Below are 24,934 nucleotides of genomic sequence, written 5' to 3'. Positions count from 1 at the left end.
CAGTAGCAACTATAAAAACTCATTTCAAAAAATTCTGAGACTAACCAGTGGGTCTCCTCACACTAGCCCACACACGTCTTCATTTTGTGTTACATTAGCGTTACTTCTTGCTCAGCTTTCATTTCTGTGACTAACAGCAACATCCCTTGCTTTACATAGTTGAATTTTCCAGCTAACCCAGTGCTCACCAGACAAGAAGTGGAGTGTCTTGTGTTTATGGCACAAGATCAAGTCAGGAGAGCTGGTATCTAGTCCTAGAACTGCCATTGAGTCTGTGTGGCCTTGGACAAGTCATTTAACCACATATGTTAAAGGAGGATAATACTTGCCGAACAGGAGTAATGCAAGGTTTAGTTATAAGATTTATAAAGTGCTTTATACGTTTAAAGTGTTAAGTGTTACGTATTTACTAGTTCAACAGCATTTTCTGGATGGTCTTCTAATAGTGATTTCAGTATTGTGCTTATGACAACCTACATTCTTACCGAGTGTAGCTTATTTCTTACCCAGGGTAGAATATAATGAACACAGAAAGTAAGGTATGGGGGAGAAAAACTGATTTTAAAAATAAAACCACAATGAATACTTGCATTCTGTTTCTTAATAATCCCCACTTCTGTGTTGTAAAAGTTTACCAGGTTTTAAAGAAATGCCAAAGGGCAGGAAGAGTGCTACAACAAGATTAAGTAGACAAACTTTTTAAACGTACCATGAAACTCTAAAAACGGGATTTGTGTTCAGACATAGGGTAGTACAAAGTGTAAAGATTTTATTTAGTTTTGAACCAAGAGGGAAGATAACCTTGTCATTGGGCAGAATAAGGCATCTAAATAAGGCAGCTCTCACTATCAGTTAGACTCATGCCTCTGTCCTCAACAACTTCAATATTTTGTGATTTTTTTTCTATTTCATAGAAAGTTCATATTCATATTTTAAAGCTTTTTTGGGGGGTAGAATTGTCAATAGAACAGTGTCCAAGAGTTATAGCTTTAGGACCTATGATTATTTTTACATCCAAAACCTGCTTTAAGAAATCTGTAATCTTAATAAGTCAAAATATTAGCTTAATGTGGGCCATATGAGAACAGATTCTTACCAAGACGTTTTTAGTTTGATAACCAAATATTTAATTTCATTCATCCCATAACAGTGAGGTGATGCTGACAGGCAACTCCATCTTTGCTATTTCTGGATAGCGGGATCAATTTTCTCCAAATGATTTTGGAGCCAGAAAATAATGGATTCCTATTGAAGAGATCATATTCTATATTTTTAATATTTATTTATTTTTGCTTGTAGGCAAAATATCCCCACAGAGAAACTTCAATCTAAGAGTCCTCTCAAATAAGTGTAGCTAAGCCTACAATAGGAATGGCAAGAGAACCACCGTATCTGAATCTGAAATTGCTACAAAACCCTGTGATAAACAAACCCAAGGAACTTGTGGGCACTGTATTGCCAGAGGTTTAGTTTGTGGATGAGAAACAATACCTGACTGCTTATGGTCATTATCAACCTCCTGGGCCTTTTCAAAATGGTGAGAGGATGTAACTTCTCCATCCTCTGAAAACAAGCCAGTTCTACCAGTGGCTACAGGTATTTCAGTGTTGGTTGAAATACACACCACATGAAAGCACGTTGGTAGTGTCCCAGATTGCTCTCCCACTGTCCTTAATATTATAGAACAGATTTTCTCGCTAGTCTTAGAATGAGACAATAGCTTCCTTATGCTCCAAGATATGCGCTTCCTGTTTGGGACCCATTATCTGGTCAGACAACTCCATCTACTGTGTGATAGACTTTGATTATGTGCCTCCAAGAGATACAGTTGATGTTTGCTATCAATATAGTTTTTATTAGCAGAATCACAATATATAAAATGTTAAAAGCTATATATAAGATGTGTTCATACTACTAGAAAGTTTATTTTTCATTTCAGTTTATTGATTTTAAGGCCTAATCCCACACCTCATAGTCCACTGGCAGTCTGAAAAGCCTGCCACACCTCTGTCCTGTCATCCTGCATCATTTAAGACTCACAAGATTATATAAAGAAAGTCGGACAGACCACATGGCCTTAAAATCATGTTATCTAACTTCAAGAAGTAAAACACAAGTGGAGAAACAAGTTGATGCGAGATAAATTTTAAGATGACACAATCTGAACCACTAGGTTTTTGTTTGATTTTTGCATAACCCTGGCAGGCTAGAATAAAATTTACTTTGAGTTTGGGAATGAATGGGTGGAGCTCTCAATGATCCGGGGGGCGGAGGGAGGCGGGGAGAGAGCAGAGGGGGGGCGGAAAAAGGCTTTGGTCTGAGTCAATGGACTATTTATGCTCAAGTGGGTTCAATGGGCATCAGCAACCCCCAAACTTCTCTTTATTATGGATCTGCCATTATTCCACTGGCTTTGGATACTTCAGATCTATGAGACGATACATTTGAGTGCTTAAGACCTATGCAGCTTTCTACCAACGTTTGCCCACCCTTTTAAGAATAAATTTTGATGCCCGATTGGAATAATAAACTATAGTATGATCGCAAGAACAGATTTGGTGCAAGCTTCTCTTCATTGTTCCGCCAAAATCCCTGAATCCTGACTTGAAATCACCACTTTTTTTGGAGAGAGGATAGTTCTGCTTCTATATCCATTCCCCTTCTTGATGTATAAGTGCCTGACAACAAGCATTACCATGGCAACTGCAATGGCAGCATGAACTTTAGAGACCTGCCAACTCTGAACTTGACTGAGATCCCTGAACAGCCATTAGTTACCTGAAGTCATTGTCATCTACTGCCCGTTTTGCCTTTGAACCAGTGACCAAGAACACACCCGTCTTCTCTGATCACATTTCAAAACAAGCATGAATTCTCCTCCCTCAACATTATTCTTTTATCAGAGAATATAATCCGATTATACATTATCTGCTTTATCTGTAATTCACGCTGTCCTGGTTTGGGAGGGAACGAGTGGGGTATAAGATTCATCCTCTAAAAAGCTACGGTCTTAATTCTAAAAGCAGGATGAAAAGAGTCAATCTTACATCATTGAACGGATATTCTCTCTCTCAAAAAGGGATGCATTATTTATCGAAGGATGCAATGAAGCAGTAAACTTGTTCTGATTACTTTAAAGGCTTACTCCAAGTCTACATTGGATATAAAGATGTAATACTAGATGCAGCGTGAAGACTTAAGGAGAAAATTTCTGTAACATTGGCAACAGTGAATCAGTAATCAATGGAATTTAGTAATTTTATTTTGGTGCTTTAGTTCTCATTTAAATAAATTTTCTTTTAGGACATAAAACAGTAAGAGCCATGATGCAGGTAGCCCTCATCACGAAAAAGCTGAGGGAGCATCGACTGAGATTGCTGGGTCATAGGAGACAACGAGATATGGGAGGGAGTGGTAGAATACAAGATCTAGCAGTCACGGGACAAAGACCATGAGAGAGACCCAGACAAATGTGCTTCAAGGTGCTGAAGGAGGACGAAGAATGTCAGTGTCAGCTTGGAAGAAATATCTGGTCTTCAAGCGTTCCTGTCAAGACTAAGAGCCAACGACCCCAACTAACAACAAGGCGAAGATGATAATGTAGAAGAAAAAGGACAGAAGCCATGCTAATCTCAAATTTAAAATGACAACACTTTTACATAGATTTAAAATTACAAAAAATTTCAAGATTTACCTGAATTTGAGAATGAATTAATCAGTGATTTAGTAACACTGTTAAATTTAAATCTCTACTACACAAGCAAATTTTTAAAAATATTAACACTACTTTTATTTTACCTACGTTTCCTTCCTATTCCCATTACTGACTATAAAGAGACAGATACTAAATATTTTCCCCTGCCACATATTCTCTCTCTGTGCATTAGACATCATTTGTTCTGCTTGAATAAAAGCAGCAAGCAAAACCACTGATAAAACTGCCTTCCTGCCAGTAATGTCCCAACCTTTCTAATATAAACTGCTCTGGGAAAGATGTCCTTCATTTACCAAAGAGAGGTCATTTACCAGGGTATGTGGAGATATAAAAACATATTACTATAGGGATACAGAGAGGGAAGAGACAACAAAAACATCTGTTATAACTAAGCTTAGCAGTTTTTTGTTAGTGGATACAAGCTCACTGAGGTCAATACCTCTTTCACTAGTTGGCCCTGGGAGACAGTGTAGCATTAAAACCTGAACATCAGAGACTTAATATACTACCAGAGCACATAAAATCAACCAGCTTTTGCTGTAAAAGATGCCAATTGTTTTCATTTAATATGATGAAAATATTGATTGGAGAGTGACAATTGATATATGGCCATCAAAAAAGTTTTGTACTCTGCTGGAGAAGTACATTGAGAAAGTGCATATACATATATTTCCATATATTTCAAATATTTAAATCTATATTCAGCTGGGAAATGGAAAGAATGAGTTGGATGAAATATTCTTCACCATGCCAAATGAAACTGACCTAAGGGAGGATTGTTTGCTGAAATCCACAAGGGGATAGGTACCCTTCAAAGAGCCCCAAAACGTTCAAGGTAAGTCTTTATGGACTCTGTTTTTATGTGCAAGATTTGTGTATTCAAGCCTCAAATGGTTTGGTTCCCAGGTACCCAAGAAACTACCACTTCCCACAAGATACCACAGTAGTTGAGATAATCTGAGATGGGAAAGGCAAAGGGTCCCCTGGCTGCTGTGGAATTTATTTCAGCGACTGGATGTGGTGATTTTCAGTACATGCTATAAGACCTACATATTTGTCAAGGCTTTTCTTTGTAAAGAGAGTTGATAGGGAGATGGTAACAACAGAGGCAACATGGCAGATGGGACTCAGAGTTGCCATTCTGAGTTAGAAAGATACAGGTCTGTGGGCCTAGCTGGAGAATCAGGGGCACCATTTAGGTAGAGTGAGCTGCCCCATGACAGATGGGATCCTTCCAAAGGATCCCCGTTTCTTTGCAAACAACTCAGACCTCAGACTGACAAATTCACTACACCAAGCATGTCTTATAGGATATTTAGCTATAAGGAGTAACATGTAAAATATCTGCAGAAAGCTTGTAACTTTTCAAGATTTATAATTGTTGCGAGATGTATGTAGGGGTAATATTTACGGAATAATCTGTTTATACTGAAAGTATGCTTTATGGACTTGAGAAGAAACTAATCACCAGGGGACGTTACACAATGCAAGGCTCAGCTGTATAGTTTTGCACAATGCTAAGACTTTCAGTGGAAAACCATGAGAAGCAACTGCAAACAACTGAACAACTTAAAGGTTAACCCCCCCACCATTACAACAAGACAGGGGTTCGCCCTGTTAGCGTATAGGACCAAATGATTTTCAACGTAACAGAGGAGTGAGAGGTCCTGTGGATCCTTTCACACATGAGACACCTGGAGGAACACTGTGTTCATGAAAAACTAGATCCTGGTTCTTGTGAAGCCAGCCAGCTCTGCAACTGCCAGACCTTGGGGCGGGAGAAGGGGATGTACTTTATTAGATAGGGAAGGTAACTATTATGTATAGACAGTGTTTTGCATTTTATGATTTTGTTTTGTATTGTAACCATTTGTTACCACCACTCTCATTTCTAGTTAAATCTTTAGTCTTTCTTAAATAAATCTACTTTTGTTTTATTATAAGTGCTCACCAGTGCTGTGTGATTTACAGCAGTGGTTCTCAACTTTCCAGACCACTGTACCACTTTCAGGAATCTGATTTGTCTTGCAAACCCCCAAGTTATACCTCACTTAAAAACTACTTGCTTACAAAATCAGCCACAAAAATACAGATGTGTTGCAGCATACTATTACTGAAAAATTGCTTACTCTCTCATTTTTACCATATAATTATAAAATAAATCAATTGGAATATAAATATTGTACACACATTTCAGTGTATAGTATATACAGCAGCATAAACAAGTCATTGTCTGTATGAAATTTTAGTTTGTACTGACTTCACCAGTGCATTTTATGTAGCCTGTTGTAAAACTAGGCAATTATCTAGATGAGTTGATGTACCCCCCTGGAAGACCTCTGCGTACACCTGGTTGAGAACTACTGGTTTACAGGAGTGGTGGTTTAAGGTAAAACTAGTAAACTGCGGCACACTGCTCCTCTAGGGGAACAGGATCTGGAATTTCTGTAAGTTGCCAATTAAAGGGGCTGGATATCACAGTGGAACACTTCAAAGGGACTTAGGGAGAGAGATGCATCTATTGTTAGCCTGCAAGGTGAAGACAGGGCTGGCTTAGCCTAGAGGAGAGTGTCCGAGAGAGTGCCTGAGAAAGGCTGGTGGTGTTAAGAAGCTGACACCCAACCAGGCATAGGCAAGACTCCCTCATGCCGGAGGCAGGGGTAATGACTCTCAGTACTGGGTACCCCAAGAATCATCTTGATTTTTTAGTAAGGCTTTTGATGTCTCACATGTACTGGTTTCCTTCCCTACAAATCCATTAGGCCAGTAATCCTGTCAAAGAAGGAAATTAGGTTGGTTTGACATGATTTGTTTTTGCAAATCCATACTGGGTATTCCTTATAACCCTATTGTTCTATAAGTGCTTACAAACCGATTGTTTAATAATTTGTTCCACTATCTTTCCCGGTATTGAAGTTAAGCTGACCGGACTACTATTTCCTGGGTATTCTTTGTTCCCCTTTTTAACTATAGGTACTGTGTTTGCCCTTTTCCAGTCCTCTGAGACCTTACCCAACTTCAATGAGTTCTCAAAAATAATTGCTAACGGTTGGGAGATTGCTTCAGCTAGTTCTTTAAGTACCCTAGAATGAATTTCATCAGGCCCTACTGACTAGCATACATCTAAATATTCTTTAAACCTGTTCTTTCCCTGTTTTGGCTTGCATTCCTTCCCCCTTGTTATTACTATTAATTGAGTTGAGTACCTGGTCTCCATTAACCTTACTAGTGAACCTGAAACAAAACGGGCATTAAACACCACAGCCTTCTTCCTGTCACCAGTTATTAGCTCTCATTCCCTGTTAAGTAGAGCACCTATACTTTCCTTTGTCTCTCTCTTGTTCTTAATGTATTTAAAGAACCTCTTATTACCTTTTATGTTCCCTGATAAGTTTAACTCATTTTATGCCTTAGTCTTTCTGATTTTGCCCCTACATGGCTATGATATTCTTTTGGACAAATAGCTAAGAAAGAGTACAAGTTTGCTCCATAATAGCAATGTATCATACTGTATAACTGCACTGCTACCTGTGTAAAGGCTAAAAGATTTATATATCAAGGCTGTGGGATCAATCATATTTTACTGTATTTCTCTTGGGTGTTCTGAACTTTGTTTTAGAGGCTCGAAAATTAGGTTTTAGTTAGTACTGGGTTTGCATGCAACGGGTGCTTAGCTTAGCTTTAAAAGTTGCCTATTTGCCCTATGCTGGTAATTTTGTTGTAATACATCTATAAGTATTGTTAAAAATACAGGAACTAATCAAAACAAATGCTCCAAAAATAGACATTTTATCCTTCAAAAAATCCAAGTGATTCAACGCCCAGTTGGAAGTTACCTCCCCACCCCAAAATCTTAAGTAGCGCCCCTGTGGGAAATGTGACAATATTTTAATAAAGTTACATAACTACATAAACTATGCCTACAACCTGAGGTATACAGCATGAATACACCTACGCTTTTTATTTTGATCCAAACCCTGTTTTTTTTTCTAGCACAAGCATTCCTAGGTTGGCGTTTGGGACCCACACCAGGCTGAGATCATGCATATGGCCCACAGGGGCACTTCATCCTGGGCAGGTTCTAGTCTCCTTGCTGTGCTTCCCTGGCAAAACAGAATATGCTGCTACCTGGTAAGCAATAGGAACAAGACACACTGATCCATATTAACATGTGGAACTGGGACAACATTTGGTGTGTAGAATCTGTTTTGCCAAATGTGTCAAACAACTACTTGATTAAGGCACTTATAACTTCTTGTCATCCCACTAAGAATCTACACAATTGTCAGACACATGAAAAGAATTTAACTACTGCTAACCTTCAGGAAGGGGAAAGCTGGAAGAGTGAAGAAATGGAGCTTAAATATCCAATTAGTGCAGAGATATTGCCATCCACTCCCAAAAGATGGTGCAAGGAATATGGCTGTTGACAGTGTAGGCAAGGGAAGAGTTAAGAGAGCCGAGATCATGTTTGGCTACAAAGAGACAGGTCTAAAAGACCGCAAGATTCAGAGGTAAGATAGCTCAAGAAAAAGCTATCTTAAAGCTTTCTACCTTCTGAGAGTCTGGCTATATTAATCTTCTTGCCTCTCCTCTCTGTTTTAGTCACAACAAACAGAAATCTTACTATCTTGTTACAACAAGTATCCCACTTCACTAGGGCCACTAGAAGTCGGAAATCATTTTCATCATCGGGAAGTAAATACTGTGGGCTTGGCAACTGTTACAAACCTCACATCAACTTTGGTCTCTGCCTTTGGAGCTTAAGTCTTTGGGAGAACTGCATGAGCAGAGGAGTGATAAAAGTGGTGATGGCTCACAAAAGAAAACAAAGAGGTAAAAAAAGTTTTGCTGGAACAAAGCAAAAGACATTTACAATCAACAAAAGTAATGAAGACATGAGTTGGGTAATTTCCTTTATATAAGGTTTTGCTCCACTTTCAAAATGAGATGGTCAGGTGACTTTATGGCTCCCTCAGGAAAGCCTTTAAAAAAACAAACAAACCAAAAAACAAAAAAAAACCCTATATTCAGTTCCCTAGAATATCAATCCTATTCACACTGAGGTTGGTGAGATACAAAATGAGCATTTGGAAACTCCAAATTCCACAAGCATTCCCCCCTTATGTTAAAAAAAAAACCCACATAGTGGAACCATTTTTAGGGGAAGTTTTCAAAGGAGATGAAACTATCGAAAGTAAGTGGCCTTTTTGGGGTAAGCTGAAGGATGAAGACATCCCAAGTGAATAGACATTCCTTTGGGAAAATGCAGGTAATTGCAAAGTTCGTCTCACTGTAAAATTTGCTAAAGGGATTCTTTCATCAAGGGAAAACATCTAAGGGTAAGGCTCCAGTGATCCTAAAATAATTTTCTAGTAATGCCAAAATTTTACATGTGAACTGCCCTAGATATGTGCAAGTCTACAGAGATCCAGACCATTAATATATCAAATCCTGAAAGAATTCCAGATGATGTTTACAAAGACAACTCCTCCTTGAAACAGTAGGTACGTCCTGTTTAGTCTTGCATCGCAATGGTGTGGTGGCCCTATTAGTCTATACCGCCAGGAATGGTGAAGTCCTTGTAAGACGTCACTAAAAGAAGCCTGCAGGCTGAGATTTTGGAGCTTAACTATCTTCGGCTTGTTTGAAAATCCCAGCCTTCAAAACTCCACTATAAGTCCCATTACTATAAAAATTCTTCACTCTCAGATGTTTTGTATAAAGTTACTGCTCTTCTCTGTTATACAGTGTTTTGTTTTCTGCCTCTCCAATAAGCAATAGCTCTAAGATTTGAAACAAAAGCGACAGCTCTACGATCCCAAAAAGGGGAAAGAAAAAAAGTTACTCAGCGGATAAGTGTATTCCTCTGGAGTAAAAAAAAAAAAAATACAGTTCCAGATGTATTCATTGTATGTCCCTATATTGTGTACTTACTCATATTTGCAAAGAGTACAAACACTTAAGAAGTAACTGTATACTGTCAACAGTGCCTTAAAAATAGTTTATATGGCAGAAAAATATCCAGAGGGCAAAGGGGACAAAAGGGGAACAGACTTCATACTATTTACCTTGATGAGTCATAGTGACAGGTTCCTCACTGGATATATTGTTGTAAATGACCACAGCTGTGGCATTATGCGAAGCTGCTCGCAATATTTTCTCTCTAAATGTACAGTTTCCTCGTTGCAGCAAGGCAATCCACTGCTTGGTATTCGGAGGAACATGGAAACGTGTTCGAGGATCACAGCCCAGACGATCTGCCACTAAAAAAAGGAGAATGTATACATCAGGGATTTGTTCAAACTGGCAAAAAAGTTAGAAGGAAAACAGAAAGAAACGTTTGCCAAAGAATTCAGTTGTCTTATACTTGAAAGTTATTACTCTCTGGCTACCAAAGCCTAAAATAAGTTGCATGCCTAAAGAGAAAGTCCCCTTAAAAAAATATTTTTAAAACCTCATACTCATTAGGAGCTGTGAATACATATGCCTGAGAATTAATTTAGTGATCACAAAGATATTTTTAACTCCACAATGAATTAATATTTGAATCAATACTTGCTCAGGGGGAAAAACAACATTAAAATATGGTTTATGTGCCATAGGCTTTACCAAGCATCTGTTTCTCAGCCACACAGGGTTTTCTCCCTTTTAATGTGGTTATAAATAATATCATTCCACTGTGAAGTATGGCTAAACAAAGGAGGATGTCAAAACAAGCTTTTAAACCAGTTCTGTCAAGTACAGACTAGTGCTAATAATGGTCACTGGTCTATCTTAAGAACATTTTGGTGCAACTAATTACCAATTTAACAGGTTTCTACTACAGTAGTAATATACTGTCAGAATAAAAAAAAAAAAAAAAATCAGTTATACCTCTTAATTTCAATACCTCTGTCAGAGCCTTCCTATAGTACTCCTCACCCATCCAAACAGTGAAAGTGGAAGTGTCATACAATTTCTCCTGGGACACTGAGAAACCAACCCACAATACAAAAGGGACAAAAAATCAAGGTACAATATATCACTTGTGGTACATCTGACACCAATGAAAAATGGTTCTGTTTGCACATGGCTGGAAAGTTACTGCTTAGACAGAGAAACTAATGCTGGCCTCATTCAAGAAATTGTAGCATTATTAAATAGTAACTTACAAGAGAGCAAAGTGGTAACATCTATTGTATTTAAAAAAGAGTCAATGTTACAGCCTTCAACTGCCAAAAAGTAAAAATATCACTAGCTACCAATAAGGTTAAAACCAATAGTGGTTTTGTTTAAATGTGGTAAGGCTACTGAAAGCTTTTCAGATAGCACTTTATAAAAAAAATTTAAGTCAAGTATGCTATAACTTTGTGCCCTTTAAAAAAGTAATAAAATGTGCTTCTCCATGGCAACCTGCATTTTCTGGACAAGTCTATTTGTGACATTTACTACACAACCATCCAGCCTACTACATGTAACAAGAATCCAAACAGAAGGCCTTTGTAAGCATTGTCGGGCTATGCTGGAAGGACAGCAGATACTGGATATGCTTTAATTAGGCTGAAACTTTATTTTTACATGACTAGGAGAATCTGGCAGATAAAATTGTTCAGTGCAGGTAATTCCATACTCATCTACATATACCCATGGGGCTGCTGGCAGCCCTCCTCCTTACCCATCCTGGGCCCAGACAACTCACTACTGAGACCTCATTATCCCCTCAAATGAGGGTTAAGAGGGTAAAGAATGGGGGGCTGACTCCCTGCCATGCCAGTCATAAGAGCCCCAAGCCCCCCACTTCCACTCCTTTAAAGAATACCTCCTTTAAATCCTTTCCCAATCCATTTTATCTGATCACCGTATCCATTCCCTATGAAGTATCTGTATTCGACATCCACCCCAAGCTTACATAATCACAGCCTAACTCCTGTCCTTTTTGTTCTTTGTCCCCCCACTACTGCTGTGGGGAAGGCAAAAAAAAAAAAAATCCACCTTGTCTTGGCCAATCTGGTGGTCAGGGAAAAGATCCTTCCTAGCCCCTCAAGAAAGGGGAGACTAGCATAATGCCCTCAGCTGATCATGACGAAACCTGGCATTTCAACTACTTCTATGGGTGGGAAGGTGAGTGCTGCTCAGTCTGGTCCAGATGAAAAGAGGGCTTTTACTGCATAAACATGGACATAAACAGTCCCCTTCTCTTCTGGTCACCTAGCATCCCCACGCTGTCATGGTATGAAGCTGTCTCCACACAGCAGGTAACTCTCTAGCTGCCATTAAAGGGGCAACACAACCTTCAGCAAGCCAGACAAAGGTCCCTATTGTTTAATATGCAGTGAGGTCACTCTCTCCAAGAGCAGGAGAATGTGACAAATGGGGTTTTCAAATGGTTAAAAGATCACCATCCATCCTAATTTCATTTGGGTGGATGAACTTGTGTTAGGGACATCTTTACCAAAAATTGTTTGATCACTTGCCTGGGACAAGTAATTTGACAGGAAATTAAGTTTTTTCCATCAACATTGCAAGAATTAGTAACTAAGTTATGTACCTGGGTTTTGTACAACTTCATGATGGTTCTGCAAGGTTAGATTAAAATATTTCAGGAATTGTTATAAAAGCTACTTAGCTGAATTCTTAAATCTGAATTTCATTTCTTTTCTGAACTCTGTAACAAAACTCTGAAATCTATAAGTTTGAAACTGGAATCTCTTGCTTTAAAATCAGGTGTTTTCTTCCATTACATTGACACATAACTCACCTATTTTAAGGTTTATGGTAACCATTAATCACTGGCACTGAGTCACAAAAAAGTATTTTAGGAGCACTGGTATTGTATCAAGTTACTGATAATCATAAGAGTACCTTTGTATATTGCGTGTGTTTTTATTTAAAAGTACAATAAACCAGTTACAAAAGCGAAAGTAGCACATGTATTTGTTTTAAAAATCCCTCAAATTACACTGCACTCTGCAAAAGGGACAAAAGAAAGTATGTCAAGCTTTGGACATACCAATCTCGACTATGTCGATTTAGATAAAACTGTTTGCTATTTAATAAATACTTCCCACTTGTTCAGAGCAGTAGTCTAAGAACTGGAAAAAACTGGACTATCATGAGCATGGCAATAAAACATTCAAATTCCCAGAAGGCCAAAGGCATATATATATTTCCTCAGCAAAATCAGATTCCAATAACTGTGGCATAGCATACACACATCCAAAGATGAAGCTCAATGTAAAACCAGAATTTCACACAAACTTCTTGGCTTAACAATCTCTAATTTCCTATTTTTAACTTAACTACTGCAGCTCAAAGCAGAAGCTATATCCAATATTATTAAGTTTGCATTTTTTTTTAAAAGCAAATACATGCAAATTTTATCCTGAGAAAATAGTTTAATCAGATTCTGAGATTACTTTTTTCATTGCAAATCACTATCAAGGCTAAGAAGTAGTAGGAACAAAGACAGGCAATATGCAAGAGGCAAGACAAAGTAATTATGATAGGAAACAAAGATGTCAGAAGAGTTACATTAAATAGATGAGGTAAGAAAATTTGACAATAGCTCCATTTTTAATACATCCCATTGTAACTAGATACTGTAGTATCTAGGATGCTAAGCTCACCCAGTGCTGCCAGGGCCACTGAAACTAGGATGGCAGCCTAAAAGTCTTCTTACTACATTAAGTTTTATAGTTAGACCCTCATTCCAGAATTTTGAAAGTGTGTGAAAACTGTACCTATACAATTTTTTACATTAATTCAAATCACTATCCCTTCACACATCACTCAAAGTTTAGCCAAAAAAAAAAAAAAAAAGCTATTATAAACCTTAAACTATTTTATAATGGAATAGAACTAGTACCTACAGCAATAGAAGATGCTATTCGTTAGTTACCACTTCAGAGCTAGTTTTATCTTTTGTGGGGATAAGGATAAGAAAAAAAGTCACAAAACCATTTGATTTGTATGTCGCTTTATTAATGGTTTGATGGGATCACTGTATTTTGTTATTCTTCAGTAATTGTAGAACATTCAGAAAGGAAATTCAGCCACTGTATGACAGCCTTCTTTAGGGGGATACTAATACCTTAAACAAGAGATAGATGATAAACAGTTTCCAATTCAATTCAAAAGCTAGCAGGGACAGATTCTTTTAAAACATACAGTTTTATTAAGTATTCACACTCAAAGCAGTTAATTAGTTGAAGGACATTACATGAAAATGGCATAAGACATGTAGCCTATCACTGTTTGATCACAGCATTAACAGTTTAACAATAATTCCTCTTGCATACAGCACACAAGTGATTCTGAAACAGTCCCACAATCATTACTCCTGAGGGAATTCTGTGCCACTGGGCACATGTAGAATTCATGTCCCCCACAGATTTTTCTTCCCTGCTTAAAAAATACATTCTGCAGGAGAAGCACTGCAATTACACCTTTCACCCACCACAGGCTGTTGTGGCACCAGAACAGAGTAGCTGGCAGTAGTAGCCAGCTGCCGATAGGAAGGAGGAAAGGCTGTGTTCCATCTGGCCGCACGGGCAGGGCGCTGTGAGGAAGTGGCATGAGATCGGGGGAATGCACAGCGGGGCACATGAGGCTACTGGGGAGTCACAGACTAGTGTTCAGAAGGACTAGTGGGAGTTATAGATTGGGAAAGGGGCTGAATGCGAGCGCAGGGTCAAATGGGGATGGGAGGAGGGGTGGCTGAGCGGAGGTGCAGGGCCACAAGGGGATGGGGGAGGGAAGGGGGCGCAGGGACACATGGGGACAAGGACAGCTGTGCCTGACTGACTGGGAGACACTAGGGGTCAGCCAGGGTCTCCATGTGGGAGGATCTCCAACACCCTAACAATCCCCCACCATGCAAAAAGCCACCCTGTTCCATACCTCTCCCACCCACACCCAAGAATCCTCCAAGTTCACTCCCAGGCTCCTTCCCAGCAATTACTTCCCTCTCCCTCAGCTCCTCCAATATCCCTGACTCCCCCAAGCCTTTGCACTGCTTCTGAGGGGTGTGGAAAATACGTTTCTGTATTGTAGTTTAAATCAGTGGTTCTCAACCAGAGGTCCAGGGGTCCTTGGAGGGCTACAAGCAGGTTTCTGGGGGGCCACCAAGCAGGACCAGCATTAGACTTGCTGAAAGCTGAAGTCCCACTGCCTGGGGCTGAAGCCCAGACCCTGAGCCCCACCACCTGGGGCTGAAGCTGAAGCCTGAGCAACTTAGCTTTGTGGTGCCCCCTGTAATGTGGGGCCCTGGGTAATTGCTCTGCTTGCTACCGTTAATGCCGGCCCTGGCTTTCATATGCAGAAAACCAGTTGTTGTGGCACAGGTGGGCCGTGGAGTTTTTATAGCATGTTTGGGGGGACCAGGGGGTCGGGTTGAGAACCCCTGGTTTAAATGAATTGTCACTCAAAGTTCTGTATTAATATGCCTAGTAAGGAATCTATTTGTCAAAAAATATTTCCTGAATCTGTGTTGTCTTTATTGTTAGACATAGTTGCTGACCGGTATTTTAAAATAGGCAGAATTTTGAAATATTGTGAGCAGAATTTAATTTTTTGGTGCACAATTCCCCCAGGAATAACTCATGCAGGATCTGTTACCAGTACTGGAGCCATGTAAGAGAAAGAAAGAAGAGGATCTCTCTCTCTCTCTCACTAGAATTTTCTGACTAAGCTTTATGAAGAGATGGACTACTAGACTTGTTTGAGAGAAAATATTTCCCAAAAATTTTAGTTTTGTTTTAAAGTACTACATTGAAAAAATTAGAATGACTGTAACTCACATTAAGTGATAAGGTTGTATTTGTTAAACTTCCTAAAGAGCAAAAGGAAACATGGAATATGCAGTAATGTTTGGTCTCAAATCAGAATGAAAACTGAAATGGACACAGACTTAGTCATGTTGATATGTTCAAATAAGAGCAAAGGTTAGTGCACATTTCCATGATCATCCTCTTCCAGGTGCAGAAAGTTTTAATGGGATGCAGCATAAAATACATCATCCATTGTAACTACCACAAAAAGTCTTTTTACTGTTAGAAATGCAAATATACTAGTCTAGTAAAGGTATGTTTGTCAGCATGCTTAATAGGTAAGACGACGATTATTTCACGGAGGTCATGGAAGTCACACAATCCATGACATCCAGAGACCTCTGACATTTTCTGCCCTGGGGCTGGAGTGGTCAGCAGGGAGCCCTGCAGCTCTCAGATGCTGCTGGCAGGCCCCAAGCGGCTCCTAGCAACAGGGGGACCCCAGAGCTCCCACTCAGCTATGGACACTAGGACTCCCGGCAGCAGCCCAGCCACAACAGGTGGCAAGCCCCCCCTCTGCAGCAGCGCAGCTGTGGCAGACAGCGGGGGTCCCCTGGAGCTCCCAGTCACCACGGGGCTCCCTGCAACAGCCCAGCCGCAGCAGGCGGACCCCTCGTGGCAGCCCAGCTGCAATGGGCAGTGGGGGGACCCCTCACGGCAGCTTAGCTGTGGCAGGGACCCCAGAGCTCTCCGCCGCTGTGGGGGGTGAGGAGACCCCAGAGCTCCCAGCCACTGTGGATGCTGGACCCTACCCCTTCCCCATTTATCAGGGATATTTTTAGTAAAAATCACAGACAGGTCATGGGCAATAAACAAAAATTCACGGAAGCCCATGACCTGTCTGTGATTTTTACTAAAAATATCTGTGACAACATCTGAGCCTTATTATTCATGTATATAACATAGAAATTTCACTTTTCAAAGTAGTTCTCTAATTTAGAGAGTGGTCTGATACCATTGAGCACTTAAGGCAAAATAAAATAGAAATTAAGAGCTAAAGATGGAGTAACTAGAATAATAAAAGGTCTGGCATTATTGTGGAATTAAGAAATATCCCAGTTTCATATAAAAAGGAAATTACATAGTCTCAGTATGTTTGTATCACTTACGATTTTTAAACAATGTTTAGCTACGATCACTAGCAGTGAAAGGAGACTACATAATTTGCTGTTCATGTACAGAACAAAAAAGAGTTCTTGCTAGATTTTTCCCTATTTTCACAATGAATAGGAAATGGGAGGCAGTTGTGTGTTCATTCACAAAAGAGCCAAACTATAAGCAATATCTTTAATTCATCTAAAGGCAGTACTGATTTATTTAATGTCAAACAATATTACGTGGATTTGATGCAGTGTCCTTAAGAAATCCAGACAGCTCTACTTTTTCCAAAAAGAAAGAGCACGTTGGAAGCAGAAACCCAACTGCATAAACCAGTGCTTCTGGGACAACATTCTAGACTTTGTACTTCAGCAACACAGGAATCTGGAGAAGCAGGGGGAAAAATACAAAAGTTCCCAGAACTGAGAACCTAAGGTATGAAAGCACAACACAATAAACGCAGCAGTCCACGTGAGGGACAACTAAGTACAATAAAAAGCTATTGCAGCATTTCTTGCTAGAAGCTTGAAATAAACCGTGGTAACTTACGGATTCAGTTAGGTGGCCTTACTAGAGAAGAGGCAACAAGGTGACAGAATCTTGATTTGTTTAAATGCTACTTGTGCCCTGGATAATATATACCCTACAAATATTAGGCAAGTATAATCTCTAGCAGAAAATTAATTTTGAAGTCATGAAACCTATAGGTACAAGAATAGCCAAAATACAAAAGAGGTGGACAAAATGTAACATAGCAATCCTATAAGAAGCACTTAATGACCAACACAAGAAATGACAAGTGGCAAAAATTTTAAAAAATTACACTAAGGTGCACAGACACCTGTAACAGTCAAAACATATTAAGGAATAGTGTTCAAACTAATCATGAGATGGCAGTGTCTAGAAAATTTTAGAAAACAGTATAATAGAATTTTATTATAGGTATATCCTTGTTTGAGATAGCACTAAATTTAAATCTAAATTTACCATCCTATGTACGTAGCATAAGTTCCATAAAGCCTGTTTTTGCTGACAACTGCACAGTGTACAGGTAACACTAATGGAGAGTCAGTACTTTAGTGGTTTTTGTTTGTTTGTTTTATTATGGTTTTTAATACACTCCAGAGGATCTAACTCTTACAGTGAATCACTCCCCCTTCTTATTGAATTTATAAAATATCTGCTATACACCAGTGCTGAGCATATCAATTAGCACTGTAAGGGACAGATAACTGAACTAAGTCAGCAAGTTTAATTGTCAATAGTTGTCCATTATCATCCGTCATCTATGTTCAGTTATTCAGATTCCATTTGGAATGTACAATATTTTTCACAAGCCTAGGACTTGAATATATCAGTTGGATGGTCTCCATGACATAATGAAAACCAATTTAAGAGTAATTTAAATGATTGCTAATACAAATCACTTACATATGAAGAGATCTAATCAGAAGTCATTTATGTCATTTCATTATTGTAGAAAAGTAACAAACAGAAAGCTATTTTTTTTTACTTTTCACTATAGATGTGAGTGCAATTATGTGGGCTAACTCAAAGTGATAAGTTACCAGCATACAGGTCCATTTTAGGACTGGCACAATCAGTATTTGGCCCATGTCCCCTTCCCTATATTTGCTGGTGTACTGTGAACTTGTTGGGTGATGCAGTTTGGACATCCCTCTCACAGATTACAGCAAAGGCAAGTTAGCAAACCACCGTCTCATAACTAGTGGGATCTAATGTTTAGCAATAAAATGTCTCTCCTTTTCTGTTTCAATTAATCTGCATATAGCAAGTCTATTGACTGAAGTGATGAGTCTTATATAACACTGTATAGGTTTAAATAATTTAAAGATAATTTATAAAAACCTCACACACTTATGTTATTTGTATCTGTTAAAGAATGTGACTTGATAGATATCTCCCTCCTCCAAGTTGGATTGGAACTGCAGCAGAAGTTTCTTTCAGATACGTACAAGTCTTATCCTTCAGTTGTGTCCGGTTATTATGAATGGCAGAGACAAAATGATCAGAACCGGTTCAACTACACTATACAACAGTGTAACAGTTGCAGTAAAAATGTCTTCCTTTCCAGACACATCATCACTTCAGTTTCCTCAAAACATTGTTCATGACCCATACACAGATAATTATGACATCATCTTCTGCTATGAAGTGGCTGACACGTCTATGAAGGTCAGATGGGACTTGGGAAAGATTTGAAGTTTATTTGTGAGAAGTTACATCACTTACATGTAGAACAGGTTTCTTACTGTTGTATGGAAGCAGATTCAAGGATTTTTTTTAAACTTTATGGCAATAGTTAAGACTACTAGTTCTTTATGGAGGAGCACTGTGGTCTAGTGGATAGGGACCTGGACTGGAAGCTTTTTCTCTGGTTCTGCCACTGAAGTGCTGTGAGACCCTGAGCAACTCATTTCACCCTCTGAGGCTCTATTCACCCTTTGTCTTGTCTATTTAGATTTTAAGCTCTTTTGGACATATACAGTCTCATGTGTTTCGACAATGCCCAATACAATGGAGTCCCAGTCTCAGCTGGGGTCTCTAGCCACTACCATAATACACATAGTATTAAGGCATAATTAAAAGAACAAGACTAATATAGAAGAACTACTGTTTTAACACATCAGACAACAGAATACACAACTATGCTGTCTTGAAGGTTTGCCTACAGTCAACCTGTCATTGTTTTTCTTACAACCTGTCTATTCTATTATCTGATCTGTTATGTCTGCCTACTAGTTTTCCTTAGTTTCTTTTGCACCTCTAATGTAATCCCTTTTCAAAGATATCACAGCACATCAGATAACATTACTTGCAGAGTTGAAAGTAAGCTGGTCTGGGTTTCCCGGCTTCCCCAGGCTGGCAATTTAAAGGGCCCAGGGCTCCCTGCAGTGGCCGGAGACCCAGGCCGTTTAAATCGCCTCTTGAGCCTCACTGCCAGAGCCCTGGGGTAGAGGTGGCAGGGCTCCTGTGGTGATTTAAAGGGCCCAGGGCTCCAGCCGCTGTGGGGAGCCCTGAGCCCTTTAAAGAGCTGCCTGAGCCCTGCTGTCACTACCCCGGGGCTCCAGCAACCAGGCTTGGGCAGCAATTTAAAGGGCCCGGAGCTCTGGGGGTGATTTAAAGGCCCCGGGGCTCCCAGCCACAGCCCTGGGGCCTTTAAATCTTTAAAGGCCCCGCCTCTTCCGGTTGAGGCCGCGCCCCCACTCAGGACTCCGGCATACAGGTAAGTCCTTTAAATTACTTTCACCCCTGATTACTTGCAACATATGGAGCATACTTGTGGTGCACCAATCCATAACTATACATATGTTGGCTCACATAGCACAAGAGTGGCATTCAGGAATGGAGAGCAAAGAGAATGCAATATTTGTTTTCCTGAATTTAGCAATGATAGTATTACATACTCCCACAACTTCACGATTTATTTCCCCATTCCCAATTACTACTAGCAAGAGAAACTGTGTTAAAAAAAGCTTGTAAGTGTGCATGTTCTGCCCTTTCAATACATGCAACTAAGTTCAAATTTGATCCAAAAATATAAAAGTCCTATAAAACGAGGGAGGGAAATTGTGACAACCTGAAATTCTTTCTTCATGTAATAAGGTCCACAGATTAATGGGCCTTCCACCTACTTACCATTTTGGGTGGGTGGCAGGAAGAGAACCAGATCATCAGTCACTGGCACAAAGGAGTGCATCCCTCTCCATAAACAATTTCCATAGCCAAAAAATGATGATTAAGAAAATTACACTTAATTCAAGAAAGTAACTATGGGCACCACTGTCTCCTTATGCAGAACATAATAAAAACAAAACTTCCTTCAACCTAAGGATCAATTCTGATCCAAGTTCACAACAGAAAATACTCTACCCAAGGAATGGCCAGTCTGAACTTACTTGCCAAGTCCTTTTGTTCAAATAGTAAGTACAGATAAGAAATATTCTTTCACTGTCTAAGGTTTGCATCGGTTATAATGGTCTTTTATTAGCAGCGTGAACCCAGAGTTGAAGGCAGATATATTATAATTATGTACACATTTTTACATGCACACACATTTACAGTACAGCTCCTCTCAAAAGGAAGATCAGATGACATTTCGATGTCCCGGTTACAGAACTGGAGAATGCGTGAACAGACAGCTATATGGCCACCATCTTCAAGTTCCCCTTAGCCTTGGCTAATTCTGATGAAATGATGCCTTGATCCTATGACGGAATCACCAGGGCGCAACCTGGGACTGGGGTACCACTGAGCCCTTTGTCTTACCAACCTGGGCTCCCTCTCACATTGTGATGCTGTGACAAGCTGCAAACCACTCCAGGTATTGCACTTACACAGCCATCCACAGGCAGGGACACATCCAGCTGAGTTATGTGAATACTTTCACCAGCCACTCATGAACCAACAATAGAGAGGCTCCAGCCAATTCCCCACAGCTCCCCAGCCTAGGACCTCAGGGTAGTACTGTCCTGCCCTGGTCAGAAGCCTGACCAGTGTAAGTTTATTACCCAGTCCGTCCCTCCTTCAATGTCCAGAGGACATGCGCCAGTTTTTGTTCCTGAGCAGATTCATCAAGCACTTCAAACAAAACAGTTTTAGATAAAATATAAAATAGATTTATTAACTACAGAAAGATAGATTTAAAGTGATTATTAGTAACAAACATGCAGATCAAAGTTGATTACTTAAGAAATAAAAAGTAAATCTGAGTTGAATCCTGTCTTGTTTATAGAAATCAAGCAGTGTCTCACTCTGATAGTATAATTCCTTAATACACAGTCTGGGATTCTCCTTTCTAGCCTGGAACCACCTCCCCAGTTCAGTGTTTGTCCTCCAGACGTATTTCCAAGTGTTGAGTTTGGGGGGGGGGGGGGGTGAGGGGAGAAGGAGGAAAGAGAGAGAAAACAAGGCCAAATGATGATGTCACTTCCCCTCCTTTATAGATTCCTCCAGATTACTGGAAAGATCTTTTGCTATGACGTGAGTCAAGCAGTCTCCATTGTCTAAGTGCTTTCTCTGAGAGGTCTCCATTGTATACAATTCCTGGGTTAGTCCTAGTGTGAATGATTCCCCTTAATGGGCCATGATCAGTGTCTGGCTGTGCCATTTCTGTACCTGAAAGGCTGGTTGTGGGGGTTTCCAACGTCACAACATATGAAGTTTGCTATGTGTGTGTTACTGAAATGACAGCACATACAATCCAACAGGATATTAAACAGATCGAGATTTAAAATGATACCTCACAAGGCATACTTTGTACAAAAATATATCAATTATATTGACAGTAGTAAATATGGGGGTGCCAGGGTGTCGCTTTGGGGTACAGAGTGTCACAGATCCCTAAACCAGTGCTTGGCCACATCATGAAATAGGTCATATTGGATGTCTTCCTTGAGACCAAACACATAGTGAGCGTATCAGATTATCCCCTTACAGAGTCAATTCTTCTCATATCAGGCAGCTAGTTCAAGCCTGTCTAGCTTTTGGTGCAAGACTCGCCCTTGTGTCAACAGGCAGGTCACCTTGTAGAAGAAATATGGGTAGACCTACTTGCCATGTCGAATACTTCTCCTCAACAAGTAGTGGTGGAGGAAGAGGTATGTGTGTTTTCCTTCCAATTCTTTAATCTCTTAACCATTTGAGGAGTGGCTGCTGGCCAAGTTCCTGAACCCTCCTCCTGAAAAGCTAGACACTAGCTAGACATTGTGTGGTTGCCTTGGTGTTGTAGGTCTTTGTTTTTCTTTCTAGTGCCAAGCCTGACTGTGGTGGTATTCAGCTTTCCCTTATTATCTATGGTGCATGCTGGTAACAGGTTCGCTCTGCCCAAGACACTAAAAGTTATGTCTTTCTGGAAAGATGAAGACATGGTTATACTCCATTTTGTCTACACAGACTAGGGCAAAGATGTGGTCTGTCATTACAAGACTCTATGGAAAATGCACAGAAGGAATCTGTGCTGTGAATCCATACAGGATGGCCCTGTCCCCTAGCCAGTTTATGTTGTGCCGCTTCTCTTCCTCGGATCAGGTGTCTGATCTTTGTCTTTCAGTGGGTATTCCACTCTCCTAGACTGGCATTGGTCATTATGACTGCTCAGTCTTCCTCATGTACAAGGAACCCTTTTGTAAGTCTGTCCTTCAAATCACCAGAAGATGAAAATGGTAGCCAGTTTGGGGAAGAGAGATTCATTACTAAACAAGACAGCAGAGTGTATGGAAAAGACGGAACCTCTGAAGAAGCCTCATGTGGACTCAGGCCCATACTGGCATATCTATGCATGACATCATTCTTGAGAGAGAGACAGACTGAGGTCTCTGAAGTTCTAGACTTCTCATGTGAGTGCCCTTAATTTACCTTGCCTCTCCTGTGACACTAGCACCTTATACCATAGGTGGTGTCTCAATTTTTAATTACAATCAATATTTGGCCCTTTAGATGCATCAAGACGACACAATCCTCCAGAAACCAGGTTGCATGCTGGCTATCCATTGTCGTTTTGTTTGTAAATGGGACCCTCATTCACAAGTTGTCCAGGAAGGGAGAGATAAGGGTCTGTCTGAGGGCTGCTACTAGGAATGTAAGAACTTTTATGAAAGCTATAGAAACTGAACAACCAAGAAGAAAAAAGGATCTGCTTTGAAGAGAAATATGTAGAGTCCTGCGCGGAAACACAATGTGTATCTGCATTCAATCTGCAAAAATTCTCTGGATGAGGATATCCATGGATTTGCAGGGCTCTACACTGGGAGCTGGACTGAGACTCCAAGGCACCCTCCGCCTCCAGAGCCCGGTAGGGGAGAGACGTGCTGGCAGCTGTGGGGAGCCGCGGCAGACTCTTCACTTGCCCTGGGCAGGGGGCCCGAGCAGCTCACAGCCCAGTGTCCCTGCCCCGAACCCGGCGTTCCTGCCCTTTAGCCCCCCACCCAGGGCAGGTGGAAGGACCCAGACTCCCCCCACAGCTCCCAGTGCAGCTCTCCCCGACCCGGCTCTGGGGGCAGTTCAGAGCTGCCGCCTGGCTACAGTAGGAGTTGGGCGGGCAACTGTGGGGAGCTACGGCGGACCCTTCCACCTGCCCTGGGTGTGGAACCCGAGCAGCTCCTGGCTCCTGTCCCTGCCCATCAGGCCCTCCACCCCGGGCAGGTGGAGGATCCATGTCGCAGTTCCTCACAGCTGCCCGCCCGCTCTTACCATCAGAGCCCTGTGCAGATACAAAATTTGTATCCACGCTGGTAATGCATAAATGGTCCACGGATATTGGCATCTACATCCATGGCTGTGGATACCCGCAGATACCCCACGGATTTGCAGGGCTAGAGAAATATGGATTTGTTAACATGGACAAGATCAAAACAAACTGTGCCACGGGGCCATCAATGCCTAGCAGCTCTTCCAAAAGTTGTCCAACTGAGGATTAGGTAACATTCAAACATGCAGGCTTATGCAGCAAAAATATAAGACTTATATGTTAGAATTTAGATGATAGAATTTCAGCTGGAAGACTTACTGGCAGAAAAGCAGCTGTCACCTTACCACTTCCTATTTTAAAGAAGCAGCATCAATTTTGTCATGTGTGATTGTTTTAAAAAACAAGTATGGCTACCCCTCTGATGTTAGTCTGGATCTGTAAAAGCGGCAAAGAGTCCTGCGTTAGTCTATAAGGTACCACAGGACTCTTTGCCGCTTTTAAAAACCAGTTGACTGGGTCAGATTATATACAAGTACTGCTTTTTAAAAGACTATCAGAGAGTTTACACAAAAGAGCATTTTAGCTACAAAAGGTAGTATTTTGGATTTAACTAAACTGATTAGAAGAAGTACTTTGAAATGAGAATTAATCTGGTTTCAAAGGACTCATTAGTTCATATGGAAAGAAAGGAAAATCACTGCAGTTTATGCAACTTTTTTGTAATACTTAATTTTTTTCTTGGTGGTTCAATAGAAAAATTTAATTGCCACTCAACTGTAAACCCCAGTAGTTTTAGTCTAGCTATATCTCCTAATCCCTATTGTCTGACATGATTTAGGCTATATGCATCTATACCCATCTCTGCCACAATCCTTTCTTCACAATGCTCTCCCTGTTCTTGTTTGTTCGTTTAGTCACCAGTCACATATTGTCTAAATCTCAAGACTGTGAACAATCTGGGGCAGGCACTGTTTTATTTGTACATGCCAAGTATAGCAGGGCCCAATCAATCAGGCTCCATAGGCACGGTCGTAATAAAAAAATAATAAAACAGTACTATGCAACAGTATGTGGTTGACTGGGATTTGCAAAAATAGCATA

The 24,934-nt window shown here is 40.3% G+C and overlaps 1 protein-coding gene across 5 annotated transcripts in view; it reads right to left on the bottom strand.

Moving 5' to 3' along the window:
- Nucleotides 1-24,934, bottom strand: part of RNF130 (ring finger protein 130) — a 92,018-nt gene that overhangs the window by 61,989 nt on the left and 5,095 nt on the right. For all 5 annotated transcript variants that reach the window (XM_037906166.2, XM_037906164.2, XM_043552784.1 and 2 more), the window contains exon 2: nucleotides 9,787-9,981. In XM_037906166.2, coding sequence (XP_037762094.1) covers nucleotides 9,787-9,981 — 195 coding nt within the window. The remainder of the gene's footprint in view (nucleotides 1-9,786; nucleotides 9,982-24,934) is intronic.

Source organism: Chelonia mydas, chromosome 8 (genome assembly GCF_015237465.2).
Source record: "Chelonia mydas isolate rCheMyd1 chromosome 8, rCheMyd1.pri.v2, whole genome shotgun sequence".
NCBI lineage: Eukaryota > Metazoa > Chordata > Testudines > Cheloniidae > Chelonia > Chelonia mydas.
This window is presented reverse-complemented; position numbering and strand designations above follow the sequence as displayed.